The sequence below is a fragment of the Suricata suricatta genome, chromosome 2, assembly GCF_006229205.1.
Source record: "Suricata suricatta isolate VVHF042 chromosome 2, meerkat_22Aug2017_6uvM2_HiC, whole genome shotgun sequence".
Lineage (NCBI taxonomy): Eukaryota > Metazoa > Chordata > Mammalia > Carnivora > Herpestidae > Suricata > Suricata suricatta.
In genome coordinates, this window is record NC_043701.1 from 11,931,131 (window position 1) to 11,948,020 (window position 16,890).

At 47.7% G+C, this 16,890-nt stretch overlaps 1 long non-coding RNA gene and 2 gene segments (V, D, J or C); all 3 read right to left on the minus strand.

The window, feature by feature from the left end:
- Positions 1-2,958: 2,958 nt before the first annotated feature.
- LOC115277933 lies at positions 2,959-3,957 on the minus strand. The segment is given in 2 exon segments: positions 2,959-3,728; positions 3,846-3,957. Coding segments are annotated over 2 exon segments (477 nt in total).
- A 6,041-nt stretch (positions 3,958-9,998) lies between these two features.
- Positions 9,999-13,449, minus strand: LOC115277940. The gene is made up of 3 exons (XR_003902601.1): positions 13,365-13,449; positions 12,836-13,255; positions 9,999-10,142 (listed from the first exon to the last, which is right to left on the minus strand). It is a non-coding gene; the product is annotated as an uncharacterized LOC115277940 (long non-coding RNA).
- A 1,855-nt stretch (positions 13,450-15,304) lies between these two features.
- Positions 15,305-16,349, minus strand: LOC115274410. The segment is given in 2 exon segments: positions 15,305-15,828; positions 15,929-16,349. Coding segments are annotated over 2 exon segments (573 nt in total).
- Between the last annotated feature and the right edge of the window lie 541 nt (positions 16,350-16,890).

Sequence of the window (16,890 nt, forward strand, 5' to 3'; positions counted from 1 at the left end):
GCAGTGCCGAGGATGTGTTGGCAGAGAGGTACTCACGTGTGTGAGGGACCCTGGGGAGGTGGCCACCTCCAGGCTAAGTGAAAAATGCTTTTTTAAAAATTTGAGACTTGCATTCCTGGGGAATATCTGCTTGTGGAGAACGGTTGGCATTAATTACGTAGTAAAGACAGGGGAGCTCAGAAACTATCCTGCTGCCCACAATCCCAGGCTTAGAAAGATTTGATGGCCCGGCTTCATGGCCCTGCTGTTGTGATGGATCTTCAAATTCTTGGTAATATTTGAACTGCGAGCTCTGCCGATTGTGTAGCTGGTCGTGGGCACATGATGCTGTGTCTCCTATCTGTGGTCACCTCCCGGTGTGTTGGTTTCCCTTTAGCAGGATCACATGTCTGGGGGCTCCGTGAATCAGCATCTCTGCGGCCTTGGGAAGGACACAGACACTACAGCTGGGACCCGAGGGGGCGCCTGATGTTATAACCACAGCGTCAGGCCTTGAACTGGGGCCTCCCAAGCCCGTGAGGGAGTTTCAGGTCTGTGCCTGGGACGTCGCTCGTCCAGGAGACAGAAGAACACGCAGAGCACGAGAATGGCAGCAGGCCAGATGGAAGGGGGAATGTTCCACCTCAACGCTCGTGTTCTGAGGGTTCGACGCTGGCTCCAAATGACACCCTTCTCCCAACGTGGAATGATCCGTCTCACAGCTGCCTGTGGTCAGCTCAGCCCCAGCACACAGTGTGTGAACATGTAGCCTCGCTATGTATGCGTCTGATAGGAACTCAAAATTACGCCCTCGGAGACGATAAATTTGTGCCTAAGCTTTATTATAAAATAATTTGAATGAGGGGTACGTGAGAAAAGAAATGAATTAAAATGAGTAAATAAATTTTATAGAAACAGCTTCAAACAGCTTTCAATGATCCTTTTATCAGAGCATCTGACTCCAGATAGAATTGTCCCTGGTGGATCATTTTCAAGCACCTCTTATCCATAGAACTTTATAGAAGCACCTCACTCTCTTGAATATTTATATGTAAATTATTTTATTGGGTAGAGACTTGAAATGTCCATTAAAAAGGTGACTGAGCAAAATTAATCTATAGCAATAGAAATCATATCACTAGTTTGTCTGAGATCGAGAGAGGTGGTGGAAAGGGGTACTTGGGAACTTTCTGGGTGATGGAAATGTTCTGTATATTAATGGGGTGTGTATTACATGGGTACATACTTATACATTACAAAAATATCATTGAACACTTCACTTAAAGTGTGAATGCTTATTTTTTATAACTCTTGTGTCAATAAAGTTTATTTTAAAATGGCTGTGAAGGGTGGTATGTTACATGCTCTAGATAATTTCGTAATGAATCATCAGGCAAAAATATCACCATTTCTGTGACAGCTATAGCAGTTTTAGGTAAAATATGTCCATATCAACCTTTGCACATAGGAAATGGTGGGAAAAGCTGCCAGAGATTAGCACAAAAAAATCAAGAAATCCAGATTCTTATTATGTGCTAGGTACTTTGGCTTATTACATTTTATTAATGGTATTAAAAATTATTTTTAAATGTTTATTTATTTGTTTTTGCGACAGAGACAGAGACAGAGTGAGTGGTTGAAGGGCAGAAAGAGAGGAAGAGACACAGAGTCTGAAAAAGGCTCCAGGCTCTGAGCAGTTAGCACAGAGCCTGTCGCAGACTCAAACTCTCAAATTGTGAGGTGATGACCTGAGTGCAAGTTGGACATTTAACTGACTGAGCCACCTAGGTGTCCCTATATTTTTTATACAAACCTAGAAGTTGGCATGATGGCTAATTTTATGTGTCAACCTGACTGGGCCACAGGGGACACAGATACTTGGTTGAACATCATTCTGGGGGCTCCCGAAAGGGTGGTTTTGGATGTGGTTAACATTTAAATAGATAGATTTTAACAGTAGGTGAGAGTAATGTTTAATCAGTAGAGTAAAGGAGATTGCCTCCCACACTGTAGGTGGGCCTCATCCAACAACTGATGACCTGACTAGAACAGAAAGACGGATTCTACCCCAGGTAAGAGAATTGTCCAGTTGATGGCCAGCGAATTGGAACCTCAATTCTTCTTGATCAATAGCCTTCGAACTTGGACATCAGCTCTTTCTGGGTCTCTGGCACCACTGGCTCAGCTCGCAGATGTTGGACTTACTGGCTTCTCCAAATGTGTGAACTGGTTCTCTGTAAACAGTGAATTACGTATACATAGAGTCTGTTTTGTTTTTTTAGAGTACTCTGAGTGACACTGATGGATATTATTACTCTCGTTTCCTACATGAAAATTCTCAGCCCGACATGTCTGGAAACTGGGTTCAGGTCCTGACGAGCGGCTTGTATTGGAGTCGGAATTAGAGCCAAGTATGCAAGGCACCTAGTCGGAACTCCTTCTCCACATGACTTTCTCCTGAGTAAACTGATCTCTGTCAATGATGTCATCAGAGATACCCAGGCTGAGAAGAGGCAGCACCATTCAGATTTTGAGTGCATGGATGCAGAGAATTGTAAACACAGCACTCAGGAGTCAGTGCGACCAGGGTCGGAGTCCCACATCTGCACCTGACCAGCTGATACTCAATTTGGACAACTTCTTTAATGTAAGGGCAAATCCCTTCATCTCTAAAATGAGAGCAGTAATTGCATTTGCCTCTTAGGCTTTTTTCCACATCACTAATTAAAAATTTGCAAATCAAGGACTTATTTGGTATATGGGAAGTTGTCAGTAAATAATAGCGTTATTTCCTTCTGTGAGTCTCTACCAATTGCAGAATTGAACCGTGTTCGTGTGTAACGCACTCAGCCCTTGCAGATTTCTGAGTCTCCTGCGCTCCTGTGGCAGGTGAATCCAATAGAAATAGTCAAATATTTAAGATAAATACTATGCATTTAATACTGGAGATGCTAAAACTGTCAAAGACAAGAAACACACTGATTTTCATTTTGTATTTTATATGATACAGGACCTTGTCCAAAGCAAGGGACCCACTGCTGTTTGGGTGTGTTCATCTTCCCAGGACGACGTTGTGATAATCACACGTGGGTGCGTGATCCTTTGTGTCCTGCTAATCAGGACCTGGGAAGGGAAGCCAGATCAGGGGACAGTTCTGGGGGTGGGGGGACCACAGGTGTTGAGGAACAGAGCAGAGCTGGAGTCCTTGCTCAGACACCAGGGAAGCTACTTCCCCTCATATATGTCAACAGGGAAAAGAATACTTCACCTTGCATGATTTCTGTGAGCATTAAGACTTCTCACACACGTGGACAGCAGTACCAGCATCTGGGAGACCCTGTTGCTTTACCAGGGCCTGTGGCCACGTGACTGGCAGCCACCACCCTCGCCATCACTTCCTGAGCTGAGGGTGGAATATTTTTGTACGGTAGGCTGCGGAGGGTGCAGGGCTGTGTCAGGGCTGCTGGCACAGAGATAGAGGGCCGCATCCGTCAGCTCCAAGGAGCTCATGTTTAGCTCGGAGTGATAGTCAGCGAACTGTTGAGCCGAGAATCGTTTCGGGAAGTTTCCTCTGTTACTCTCTTTCTTGTCATAATACTGGATAAGTAACTGGGGGCCCTGGCCCACGGCCTGTTGGTACCAGTACAAAGATAGGTGTCCAGAGATAGGGGAACATCTCAACGTCACTTGCTGTCCTTGTGCTTTGACCACGTGTCTCGGAGTTTGAGTTACCCCGGAATCCACTGGGCCTGTTGGGGAGGAAGGAGAAAGAAGCAGAGGGCAGAGCTCAGGGGGAAGCCTGCAAGCCTGTCTTACACAGTAGGCGAACGCGTATCAGAGGCTTTCACACCGTGCCCAGGGCTCACCTGCTCCCAGGAGACAAAGGGCCACCCAGCAGAGAAGCCTGGAACCCATGGCAACACCAGGAAGCGAAGACATCACTCAGTTCAGGGGTGAGCAGCCAAAAGCTCTGAACCTCCCATTTCCGTGAAAGGGGTATTTGCCTATGATGTCACGACTCCCACCCACAGGGCTGCTCTGGTGACTCTGCAGGGCTGTGCCGAGCCGCTGGTGCAGAGATACACAGCGGAGTCCCACAGCTCCGAGACGCTCATGTGCAGATCAGAGAGACAGTCACCCAAAAGTTGCACTGAGAACTAATCTGACAAGGGTCGTTTTGCTCTCTGTAATTCATCATAATATGCAAAGAAGAGCTGAGGTCCCTGACCCAGGGCCTGATGGTAACAAGATCCACTGGGGTGCCCAGAGTGAGGGGTCATCTCAGTGTCACTTGCTTTCTGCTTGTTTTGATCATGTGTCTTGGAGTTTGGGGGACTCCAGAATCTACTGGCTGCGAGGGAAGGACACAGGAGCTGGGAAACAGACAAGAGAGGGAGCCCGATGTGCCGTGCGTTCAGGTGCTGTCATGCTTAGAGCAGAGATATCCCACCTGGACAAGGACACACTTCCTCCCAGGAGACAAAGGTCCACATGGCAGAGGAGCCTGCAGCCCACAGCACGGGGGGGTGGGGGGCACACAGAACCAGCCAGGTGTCTCCCCGCTCAGAGTTCTGGGTCTCTGAGAGCTGAAGATATGGGCACCCCTTCTCTGGCTGGAGGCTAGGCAGTAATGTCACTGCTCTGATGCCATTACCCTTCGTGGTTCCCACGAGCCTCCCTTGCCAGGTCCCTAGCTAAGCTTATCCAGGAATGCTGCCTTGTCCTGACAAGCCCCTCACAGGGGGGCGGGGCTGCGGCAGTCTAGGCTAGCTGGGATTAGGCCACCTACCCACGTCCACAGCTCCTTGGCTTTTCCATTGAGGCGATGTCCCTCTACCTGTTCCTGCCCTGGGCAAGGAGTCTGCCCCCTCCCAACACCCCACTGCCTGTTGTTCCCCTTGCAAGCTCAGGGAAACTCCCTAATCACTGCCACGCTGAAGGTTTGGTCTCCTGATGGGACTGCACAACCACAAATTAGTGTTTATAACATTAAGCCTTGTAGTGGAAAAAAGCTCCAAGCAAGGCTTTCCTTAACCCTCAGGGTCCTGGTAGCTGGCTCTGTCCCCTGCTCTGCCCCAGCTCCTTTTGGCACTCGGAGGTTCCACAGTGCCCCCATGTGGCCAACTGGGCAGTAACCAAGATTTTGCCTCTACCATGAGGTGAGTCTTGGGGGAGTATTTAAATTAGTAACTGTTCTGGGGCACTTGGGTGGCTCAGTTGGTTAAGCAGCCGACTTTGGCTCAGGTCATGATCTCATAGTTCATGGGTTTGAGCCCTGCCTCAGGCTCCGTGCTGACAGGTCAGAGCCTGGAGCCTGCTTCAGGTTCTGTGTCTCCCTTTCTCTGTCCCTCCCCTGCTCATGCTCTCTGTCTCTTAAAAGTAAATAAAGGTTAAGAAATAATAAATTAGAAACTCTTCCATCCTTTGTCTATTGCAATATTTTTGTTTTCTTCTCCCAGCCCCAGCAGACCAAAAAACAAACAAGAACACAGACAAAAGACAGATCTAACTACATTGTAATAATAATAAAGGTGACCAGAGGAAATGATTTGCTTTTGAGAAAATTCCCAGGAAACCTGGCCCATGTTAAATGGTGTTGCTTCAGGAGGAACCGTGGTGTGACCCAGAGCATACAGAGGTGGCCTGTTGGTCTCATTGCGGATGGACTCTCACGGAGTTTGGGATGACTAATAATTAACTAAGGTTGTTTTTGCTCTGCAGACTCCAGACAGCTTGCTTAGGGCAGACCATTCAGACAGGTCTCTTGGCAAAGTGTCTGCTAATCAGTTTACCCCAAAGTGGCTGCTAATCAGTTTACCCCAAAATAAAGAAAATAATACTCACTGTTACCCTATTGCTAGAGAATTTCTGTCTTTCTTTTCAAAATTTTATGCTTAAGTAATCTCTACACCCAATGTGGGGCTCAAATCCACAACCCTGAGATCAAGTCTCTTGCTCTACCCACTGAGCCAGCCAGGAGCCCCTGGAGAACTGGTCTTTCTCTTTTAATCTGACTCTTTTAGAAACGCTCTTTTTGCTTCTGTTCATTGATACCAGAATGCTCATTTCTCCATTTATGATTGCACATGTGAATGTGATTAAACCTCTCTAAACTTTCTTAAATGCCCAAGTAGGAAAATAAAATAATCTAACTCTCTGTACTGAATGCTAGGAAGGAGAAGCAAGCTAGTCTGGATTAAAGTAAAGTAAAAAATAAATAAACAGAGGAAATTGGGAAAACAGAATCTGAGAAGGATTTAAATTCCTAAACCAGTTAACATTCATCCACTTGCTACTTCCAATGTAAATTTCTTTCACTATTTACGTTTGACTTAAATGTTGCTAAATTTTAAACAGTGCAATTTATAGGGGCACCTGGGTGGCTCAGTCAGTTAAATGGCTGACTCTTGACTTCTGGTCAGGTCATGACTCGGGGTCCTGAGATTGAGCCCAGCGTCCTGCTTGCAGCATGGAGCCTGCTTAGGATTCTCTCTCTCCCTCTCTTTACCCCTCCCATGCTCACTTGCACGTGCACTCTCTCTCTCTCAAAATAAATAATAACACATTTGTAAAAGAATAGTGCAATGTATAAAGTGAATGTGGATATTCTAATATAATCTATTTCTTGAATTTCTAAATCCGAAGGCAAAGCCCCGCGACAGATACCACTGAGAAGCAGTCCCTAATGCAGCCGCATCTGGCATTTGCCACAGTCACCAGCTCTGGTCCAAAGAGCTATGATCGGGGGGACCCCTTCTCAGATGCCACCCAGAGGAGGAAAATCCCAGCCAGAGTGAATCTCCATCGATATAAACCAAATAAAATTATCTCAAACCCAGATGGCAACGTTCTTTAACTGAATTCTTTTTATGAATTTTGTGCATATGTAACTCTAATGGAGCTTAATATGTTTTATGCATTTAATGCATCAAATGAGTTCTGACGATAGAAAAGGAGAAGTTTCCACACCAATGCATAGAAATATAAACTATCAGTATAAACCACACTAAGAAAATGTTTCTCTGCTTTAAGGAATACCTGGCATGCTTTTATCCAATTAGATAAAATTCCTGGGTTGCCAATCAATTTTTTTAAATGTTATTTTAATGTTTATTTGTTTTGAGAGAGAGAGAGAAAGAGAGAGAGTGAGAGAGCGAGTGTGAGTGGGAGCAGAGCAAGAGAGAGAGAGACAAAGAATCTGAAGCAGGCTCCAGGCTCTGAGCTGTCAGCACAGAGCCTGACACAGGGTCTGAACCCACGAACCCTGAGATTATAACCTGAGCTGGTCAGGAGTCGGCCACTTAACCGACTGAGCCACCCCAAGCACCCTTGTAAATTGCACTATTTAAAATTTAGCAACATTTGAGTCAAGTGTAAGTGTTTAAAAAATTTACACTGGAAGTAGCCAGTAGATGAATGTTAACTGGTATAGGAATTAAAATCCTTCTCAGATTCTGTTTTCCCAAATTCTTCTGTTGGAAATAATGTTGCTATGAACATTGGTGTGTTAATATCTGTTCAAATCCCCACTTTCTCTTCTTTGGGGAATATATCCCATAGTAGAACTGCCACATCATTGGGGGATTTTATGTTTAAGTTTTTGAGGAATTGCCATACTACTGTCCACAGTGGCTGCGCTATTTATCTTCCCACCAGCAGTGCAGAAGCGTTCCCTTACCGTTACCGCCTCATCAACACTTGTTCTTTTTGGTTGTGTTTCCCCCACGCTAATCGGTATGATGTTCTTGGATTTTTTTAATTTATGGGAATGCATTATGAGGTTCTATTTCATTTTTACTGTTGTTATTGTAAACGAACTGCTTTTCAAACCTCAAGTCTCAAGTCAACATAGGCCTCCAAAATTTTGGTAAGTAGCCTTCATCTATAAAATCTGCTCTGTACATTTTTGTAAACGAGACACTCTTTCCTCACATGGACTGGACGTGAGTCAAACACGATTCTAGCTTTGGTGTCACTGCAGTCTGTAAGGAAGGGTCCGGTGAATCAGATTGTGCCTTGGAGACAAGTGCTCATGAAGTGAGCACAGGGCACATGCCAGCCCCCGAGCCCCCCACAGCTCGCCTGGAGTGCGAGTCCACAAGAAGTTAAGAGCGCCAACTGAAATGCAACAGGGGCTTGCTTCATATTTGCAGCTGCTGGGTGAGAGGGGGCTGCAGAGGGCTTCTGTGCTTCCTTCAGTCTCTTTGGAGCAGATGAGCAGATGAGCTGTCAGCACAGAGCCGACGTGGGGCTTAAACTCACGAACCATGAGATCATGACCTGAGACAAAGTCAGACGCTCAACTGACTGAGCCACCCAGGTGCCCCTCCAAATCATATTTAGACATGTTCTGTTCAAGCACATCTTTTTTGACCATAAGCTCAGCACTATCTGATGAATGAATGGAGCTTGGAGTTCAGTCCACAGTCTGGTTGATACCAGTACTTAGCAAAAAGTTTCATTTTTTAAAGAACATTCAAAGGGCAGCTTCTTTTCCATGTCTATGATGAGGGTCTTGGTATCTGAGCATCCACGGGTCCCCTCAGAGAAGGATGTATAAATGAAGATAGAGACAGGGAAGCAACAGTTGTCCACATGAAGGAATTGAAAAGAAAAGCCCATGTCAGGAGTGGCCTTCTATTTCCTGGACTCATCTGCTCCCAAGAGACAGAAGTCCACAAAACTGAGAAACCTGGTAGCCATGGCAGGTCAGGGAGTGAGGGAGTATCCTCCAGCTCAATGCTCTGGTGATCTTAGGGAAGAGCTGGCACTCTGAGCCTCTTCCCCAGCCAGTAGCCAGGACTTCCTGGGATGCCAATCTTCCTGCAGGCTTTTAAAGTCCAGAATCCCCTTCTTTGGCTCATTCTTCCTTCCTTTCATTTTTCTACAGTAGGGCATTGCTCAGCAGACCTGGGTTCAGGGAGCAGGCTCACACTCTAGGTTCTCTGGTGTTTCTTGGAGGGTTTTAACTCTTCTGTATACACTTCCCCTGGAGATCCAGGACGCTCCTTCGGACTCCCCCACTGTCCCCGTTTCTTTCCAGTTTTGAGAGACTCTCCACTTGCTACAGAAAGCTAGACTAGTGTTAAAAATGGAAATAGGCCCCAAATGAAGTCCCTTGTCCTTGACAGCAAAGGAAGATTTAACTAAAGCTTCAACCTCTCCCAGGAATGTGATCTTTTTTTTAAATTTTTTATGCTTTTTAATTTATTTTTGAGAGACAGAGAGAGACAGGGCAAGCAAGGGAGGTTCAGAGACAGGGATGTACAGAATCTGAAGCAGACTCCAGGCTCTGAGCTAGCTGTCAGCACAGAGCCCAACACAAGGCCGGAACCCATGAACCGTGAGGTCATGACCTAAGCCAAAGTCAGATGCTTAACCAACTGAGCCACCCAGGCGCCCCAGGAATGTGGTCTTTAACAGTCTCTGAAATGGCCTGATCCTGAGAAGGACCTCATCTGCGTGATAGATACTCTGCCTTCCCCTGCCCCTCAAAGTTGTCCTGTCTTCTGCTCGTTTTTTTAGTTGGATTATTTGTTTTTTTGGTGTTGAGTTGTATAAGCTCTTTATATATTTTTGATACTGACCCTTTATTAGGTAGGTCATTTGCAAATATCTTCATTCATTCAGTAGTGTGTCTTTTAATTTTGTTGGTTGTTTCCTTCACTGGGTAAAACACTAACACTAATCTGAAGGGATACATGCACACCTATGTTTATTACAGCATTCTCCATAATAGCAAAATTATGTAAGCAGCCCGAGTGTCCATTGATAGATGAATGGATAAAGAAGATATGGCGTGTGTATACACACACACACACAGGAATATTAGTCAATCAGAACACAGAATGAAATCTTGCCATTTACAACGACATGGATGAATTTAAAGAGTATAATGCTAAGTGAAATAAGCCAGTCAGAGAAAGACAAATACCATATGATCTCCCTCAGAGGTGGAATTTAAGAAACAAATGAGCATACGGGGAAAAAAGAGAAAGACAAAGCAAGAAACAGTGTGTTAACTACAGAGAACAAACTGGTGGTTGCCAAAGAGGGAGGCGGTGGTGGGGAAATGGGTGAAACAGGTGAATCAGATGAAAAGTCCACTTCTCTTGATGAGCACGGAGAAGTGGATAGAACTGTTGGATCACTGTATTGGTCACCTGAAAGAAACGTAACACTGTACATTAACTACACTGAATTAAATTTTTTTTTAAAAGGAAGAAAGTACCCTGAATACGCACTGCTCTCCTTTCTTTTGCTAATAACTAACTTCCTTTCCGCACCCTACCTTCTAGAACAGCCCTAGATTTTGTAGGACTCCTGGGCTCATCGCTCAGCTTGCTCCAGGGGATGCTGCACCATGCATTAACTGCTTAATAAAGCCAGTTAGATCTTCAGATTCACTTGGGTTGAATTTTTATTTTTAACACCAGTGTTCTTGTAGCAGCTCACTAATTAATCTGCCTGACGAATAACAAAGCCTTTCTAATCCCCTTCCCTGTCATCCCCAGATCCCTCTGCCCCTTCCAGAATCTTCTGTGTCTCACTGGAACCACAGTGCCTTCTTTTAAGAAACTGAAAGTGTTTGTATTGTCAGCTGCGCCACGAAGATTTCCAGTAAATTCCCTGGACCCCAGACCCTCACCGTCCCTGGAGCCCTGCATGTCTCCTTTGTGGTATTTCCCAGCAGATATTGGGAAATATTCCCAGAAATGTACTATTGGCTCCAACTCTTTTGAACGACTGATTGGCTTCTTCCCCTCCTTCTACTTTTTTCCCCAGTGTGAACAAGGGAAGCAAATGGGATTCACGTTTTTGATGAGAGGGCTAAATGGTATCACCACGTGGGAAAACAGCATGACCACTTCTTACAAAGTCAGATGGGTACTTATATAATTCAGCGATCTGAATTACCCAAGAGAAATAAAGTATACGTCCACCCCAAAGTCTTGTACCAGAATGCAATCGCCCAAACCTAGAAACAGCCCATGGGTCCATCAACATGTAAGCAGATATACAATGGGGGGGGGGAGACACAATAAAAAATTCATAGAATAAAAAAGAATAAATTACTAATACACATAACAATAAAGATGAATAAGAAAAGCATGTTAAGTGAAAGATGCTGGTCATAAAAAAGTGTATGATTCCATTTATATGAAACTCAAGAGCAAACACATCTAATCTATGATGATAGACACGGAGCAGTGATTGATTACCCGTGGGATGGGTACTGACTGGAAGAAGACTTAGACCAAAAGGTGATGACACGTGTCTATACCTTGGGGTGGTGTTGCTACTTTTTCCATTTGACAAAATATATATAACTCACATTTATATTATGCATTTCACTTCATGTAATAAAAAATGTATCCCATTATCCAGAGTGAGCAACCATTAATATATTTTTGTATCATTCTCCCAAACAGAATTCTTTCTAAAATTACTTGTGAAATATACACATTATCAGATGTCCACAGAGATCCGAGCACTGTCCTTACAAACGAGAAATGCATAATCGTGGATATCTAACCTTCTGGGCTAACCTATCAACGTTGAAGTGTTGGCATATGCCTGGCTTGATGCCCTACAAGGGCCTATAGAGCCCCACGATTTACTGTTAATTGTTCCTGAATCACCTTCCACCTGAGGCTGAACCCGACCAGGGCTGACTCTGGGAGATTTCCACCTGCTGGGTTGCATCCTGGACTCGAATTTCTTCCTGGTTACTGGGAAAACTGGCCTGTCTGCTCCTTCCCAGGGTCAGGATTAGGGGAGTCAGGGTGGTGGCTACAGTATACCATCTGCTGCCCCGTGCTCTGCTTTTGTAACCACTGGTGCAGGGTGTCAGCCCTGGTGCCCTTGTGCTCAGCCCTTCGTGGTTCCTCAGGGAATGAGGGAGGTGTCCTCAGGGCCATCCTGCCAGGGAAACCCCCCAGCAAAATTCCCCGGAGACCATGGCCATGCTCCCAGGACCATTTCTCTGGTTCCCTTCCCGCAGTGCTCTTCTTCATTTTGCATGTTCTGTCCATGGTGTTTCTGTCTTCGCAGCCTTGGCACTCTTTCTAGAGGACTCAGCCACTTCCGGGCATGAAGGAGAGCACCCTGACTAGGGAAGGCGGACCCCTGATTCACATATGACCCTGTGACTGATTCTTCCTCTAATGCGATGGGGTCCCTGTGGTGCACTGACCATACCTTCCATATCCTGGGGTAGCATATTGTCTGTTCAATGAATAAATGAATGGGGGCACCTGGGTGGCTCAGTCGGTTAAGCGTCTGACTCTTGATTTCTTCTCAGGTCATAATCTCATGATTCGTGGGTTTGAGCCCTGAGTTTAGATCTGCACTGACAGTGCGGGACCTGCTTGGGATTCTCTCTCTCTCTCTCTCTCTCTCTCTCTCTGCCCCTCCCTGATCTCACACACTCTCTCCCAAAATAAATTTTAAAACTTTAAAAAGAGAATAAATTAATGAATTAGTAACTGAACTAATAAGTAGGTGTATAACCAATAGGATAAATGCAACTAGCCTGGAACACTGATTTGTCTTTCTAACTGAGCACTTGGAGTCTATCTGCCTTATTCACAGGAAGTATAGTATCTCCCTCATGAAGTGACCCCTACGTCATCCCTCTTGCTGATTGTTCAAGAACCCTCCGGTCTTAGCTTCTGAAAGGTCAGTCCTTTACAGGTTCCTCTATAGCCTCTTCTGGTCCCTCACTTGGCCATACTTGTCTCATCCTTGGGGTCTATGGCCACATTCTGTGGCACCTGACAATATTTCCTGAATACCCCAGCCCCAGATATCCCTGTGCAAATTCCCCATTCTGCAAATAAAGGGAACTTCTGACCTTTGCTCCTGGGAAACTGCTGCAGCCTCTGGGCAGGAAGGGCTGTGGGTAACCACTGTGGAAGGGGGTGGCGCAGAGAAGCCTCGAGTTTGGGTGAGGGCAGGAAGCATCTGGAAGGCTGTGGCTGAGCAGCTGGCACAGGGCTGCCCACCTGAGCCCCCCAGCGGCAGGGCCAGAGTCTTCAGAGCAAGTAGGATCTGTCAGGAGTCTTAGCTGAGAATCGGTTCTTCACAAAGTCTGCCTTCTCTCAAGGAAGCTGTTACAGATGGATATCAGTAACTCCGCTCCCTTTTCTGGGCTCTATGGGTCGCACAGAAGGTACAAGTGACCAGAGATGGGCTCACACCTCAGAGCCATGATCCGTCTCTTCTCTGGGATGTAGCGGCTAGGGTTTTGGGTGACTTTCGGGTTCCCAGTGACCTGTGGGTGGAGGCAGAGGCCAGAAAGAGAATGAGGCAGATGTTTGGAACTGTTCCTAGATAAAGGGGGTGGGAAAGGAATGTTCCTCACACTCCTAGGATGCACCTACTTCCAGGAGACCAAAGGTCATCAGCAGAAGAGCCTGGTGCCCATGGCAGGGGGCGGGGTGAGGGGAGGCCTCTCCCAGGTGGTGGCTGGACATTGGTAGCCCAGGAAGGAGGCCCTGTGATGTCACAGTGTTGGGCAGCACCTGCAGATTCAGGAGCACCCCATTGGAGGGGGCGGGGCGGGGAGCCGCCTGCCATCCACACCCGATGCCCCGAGGCCCAGCTCCTTGCCTGCACACTCCAGTGTAGGATTGCAGCTGCTGAGGGACCCTCGGAGAGTCAGAGCTTCATGACAGCCAACCCAGGGCTCCAGGGGAACCCGCTCTCCTCCCCACGGCCACATCACAGCTACAGTCCACAGCTGTGACTCTGTGACACTTCTGAGCCTGATGACTTAACACTGGGAATAAAGAGACCAAAAAATGAAATAATTTTCCGAGTGCCATCAGTGTGAGCAACAGAGACCTGAAATTTGACAGGACATTTCAGCACAAGGGAAGGAGGATGGACGAGAGCATTAAGTACCCAACCCAGTGTGCACTGGCTCTGAGCTGGTGGAAATGGAAGCCCGTTTGCTACCTGTGTGGCTTAGAGCAGGTGTCTCTGCAGCTTTGAAAGTCAAGGTCTGCCTTGAATGGGAAAAAAGAGAAATCAGAGAAGGACAGCTGGATTATAGAATAAAAGAATTGGCGAAGATGCACGCACCTGCCTACACATGAACGCGCGCCTCAAACCCGTTTCCCAAAGGCTGGGTCTCCTGGTTCCCTTTGCAGCTGGCTTTGGTGCTGACCTTGCCTGAAGTCCTTTCTCTGATTCCCCAATGCTCATGCTGACCCCGATGGCAAAGGCAATGACAGCAGGGACTCCTTGGTTCCTGAGGACAGAGGCTCAGAAACCACGGACCTACAGAGTCTAGAGCCACACACATCCTGCAAGGGCACCCATCTTGCCCTCTGGGCCTCTGTAGGGAGTGTAGGGACACAGTGTTTGTTTAGAGGATCCCTGTGAAACCTAAAACCAAACAATCCACTCTACAGCAGGCGAGTTTTATCTCATGATAAAAGAGGCCTAAAAACACTGAATCCAGAAGGGTTTGTCTTTCAACCAGTTGACAGGGAAGAGTCACATTTAGGTAAAAGAAACCCTACACCTTAAGGATGTGCTTTAATTGGAGAGGTGCCACATTCTGTGAACTGGCAGATGGTTTTTTGGTCTGAAACTTTGCTCAGGGGTCCCCACTGTCCCCTACAGGAGAGAGGAGGGAGGCTCTGTGTCAGTGCGGGAATCTGACTCCCCAGAAACAAGGCTCTGCTCAGCCTGTGGGGTCTGATTTTGTGTGCAGGATGGGGGTGCGGAGGGGCACTGCAAGGGGCAATGCCAGAAAACATGGGGTCAGCGCTGACCGTCCCGAGTATACAGTCCTGCTCTGAAATGTCAGGGGGCCTTCTCCCCTTCCTGCATGTTGTGAGTCACAGTCCGGGGCCATCAGTGGCTGATAACACACGATGTGAAGACCTGAAGAATTAGGATCAAAGAGACACAGAAGGAACATGAATCGAGCCTGAAACTTGTCAAAGCCTGAGAGGAAGAGAAGCCCGCACAGAGCTGAATCCCCGGGCATGCAGCAGAGAGTGACCTAGAGGACAGCGATCCAAACCGCAGATGGAGCCGCTATCCTCGGTGGTGGGAACTGACAGGGCCCGTGGTGAGGAAGCAGGTGCTCTGGGAAAGGGCTGAGCGTGTCTGGAGCTGGGACCAGGGCTGACTGAGATGCAGGGTCGCACCTGGGTGGAAAGAACATCAGAGAAAGGCACCTGTTGGCAGGAGGCCTGGCAGGACCTCTGTGGCCAGAGAGGAACGTGTCTCATGAAAGATTCCCCAGGAACACATGCCAATCAGAAGCTACTGGAGGGACTTCACGTGGACCTTTCCTGTCCTGCACTCAGCTGCAGACACAGACTGGCCAGGGCAGAGCCAGGCCACAGGCTGTGGACGTCTGTGCAGGGAACTGGGCATCGCTGCACCCAGCCAACTGACAGGCAGCGTTATGGTCTGAGATTTCCGTCTGGGGTCCCACCAGAGACGCTGAGCTGAGTCGCGGTCGTCCCCACAGCTCCCTGGCTGCACCAGGAGGTTTGTGCACAGGGAGCAGTTGGCTGTGCAGGGCTGTGTCCTGGCTGCTAGCACAGAGATACACGGCGGAGTCATCTGGCTGCAGGGCGGCCACCTGAAGGTGCAGGTGCGAGCTGTCTGGGCATTCAGGTGCAAAGCGACTGGGGACACTGTCATTTTCAACAAGTTTCTCATAGTTGTAGGCAAACAAGAGTGTCGGTGGGTTCTGAGCGCTCTGTTTATACCAGTACATAGCATTATGTCCTAGACGTTGTTCGCACTTGAGGGTCCCGTTACTCCCTGTCGCTGTGACCAGGTGTCTTGGTGTCTGGGTAATCGCAGTGTCCACGGGGACTGTTGGAAGAAAGGGACAGAATTCACACAAGCAATATTGCTGTAGCCCCTGGAACTAAGCTGGGAGTCTGGGGTCAGCCCATTGGGACCCAACACTCACCTGCTTCCAGGAGACAGAGAGCCACACAGCAGAGCAGCCTGCAGTCCATGGTAGAGGCAGGGTCAAGGTGAGGATCATCTAACTAGGGTGTCCTGGGCAGGGGCTGGGCTCTGGTCTGCTTGGTCTTGGTTGGTGGTTGGCCTGTGATGTCACTGTCCCAGCCCAGGGGTATATTTCTTCCTCCTGCTTCACACCTTGGACAGATTTTGCTACAAGGTGGATTTGAGTGGACTGGGCTGAGCCATTCCTGGAAGAGTTGCTCTCTGCTATCAGGTTCCATCTTTAATTTTAGACTCTTTCTCTCCAGCTTCCTTCCAAGACCCCCCTCAGCAACAGGCCATTTCTACTTCAAGGTTTCTCCCTCCTTCTCTGCTTAGTCATGCACATGTCACCCAAGAGGTTGTTTCCCTCAGTGTCTAAGGTCCATGGAGCCCTTTTGCCCAGCTCTGTGGAGGAGGGAAACAGGAGGGCCGTGGTTCCACGTGGGGCCAGTGCCCACCAGTAAAAAGTCAGGACTGGATGCCAGCCAGGAGCCAGACACTGGGAGGGGTGGCTGAGGAGACAAGAGATCAGTCACCCTCTGCCCCCAGCAGGAGTACAGAGCTTGGCGGGGCTTAGAACAAATAGGATGTTCAAAGCATCCTGTGCAGGGCAAAGGGAAATCAATTTGAAACTGACTTTAGTATCTTTGAGGAATCTGCAACTGGTGCTCCCAACTGATCCAAGGATGGAGCCCCTATGCACTGCTTCCCTCCTCACCCCTTCCCTAGCCTCCCATCCCTTTCCTTCACCCCAGCCTCAGAGTTTTCAATAGAGGCACAGCGCCTCCTTGTGGCCAAGGCGGCATATTTCCCAGACTGCAGGCTTCTAACCAGCCCAGTGGTGGCAAGTCAGAGGGAGTCCTGCCCCTCATTTCACAGATGGAGATCAGGAGGGTTGGCACAGTGATGATACAAGATTCA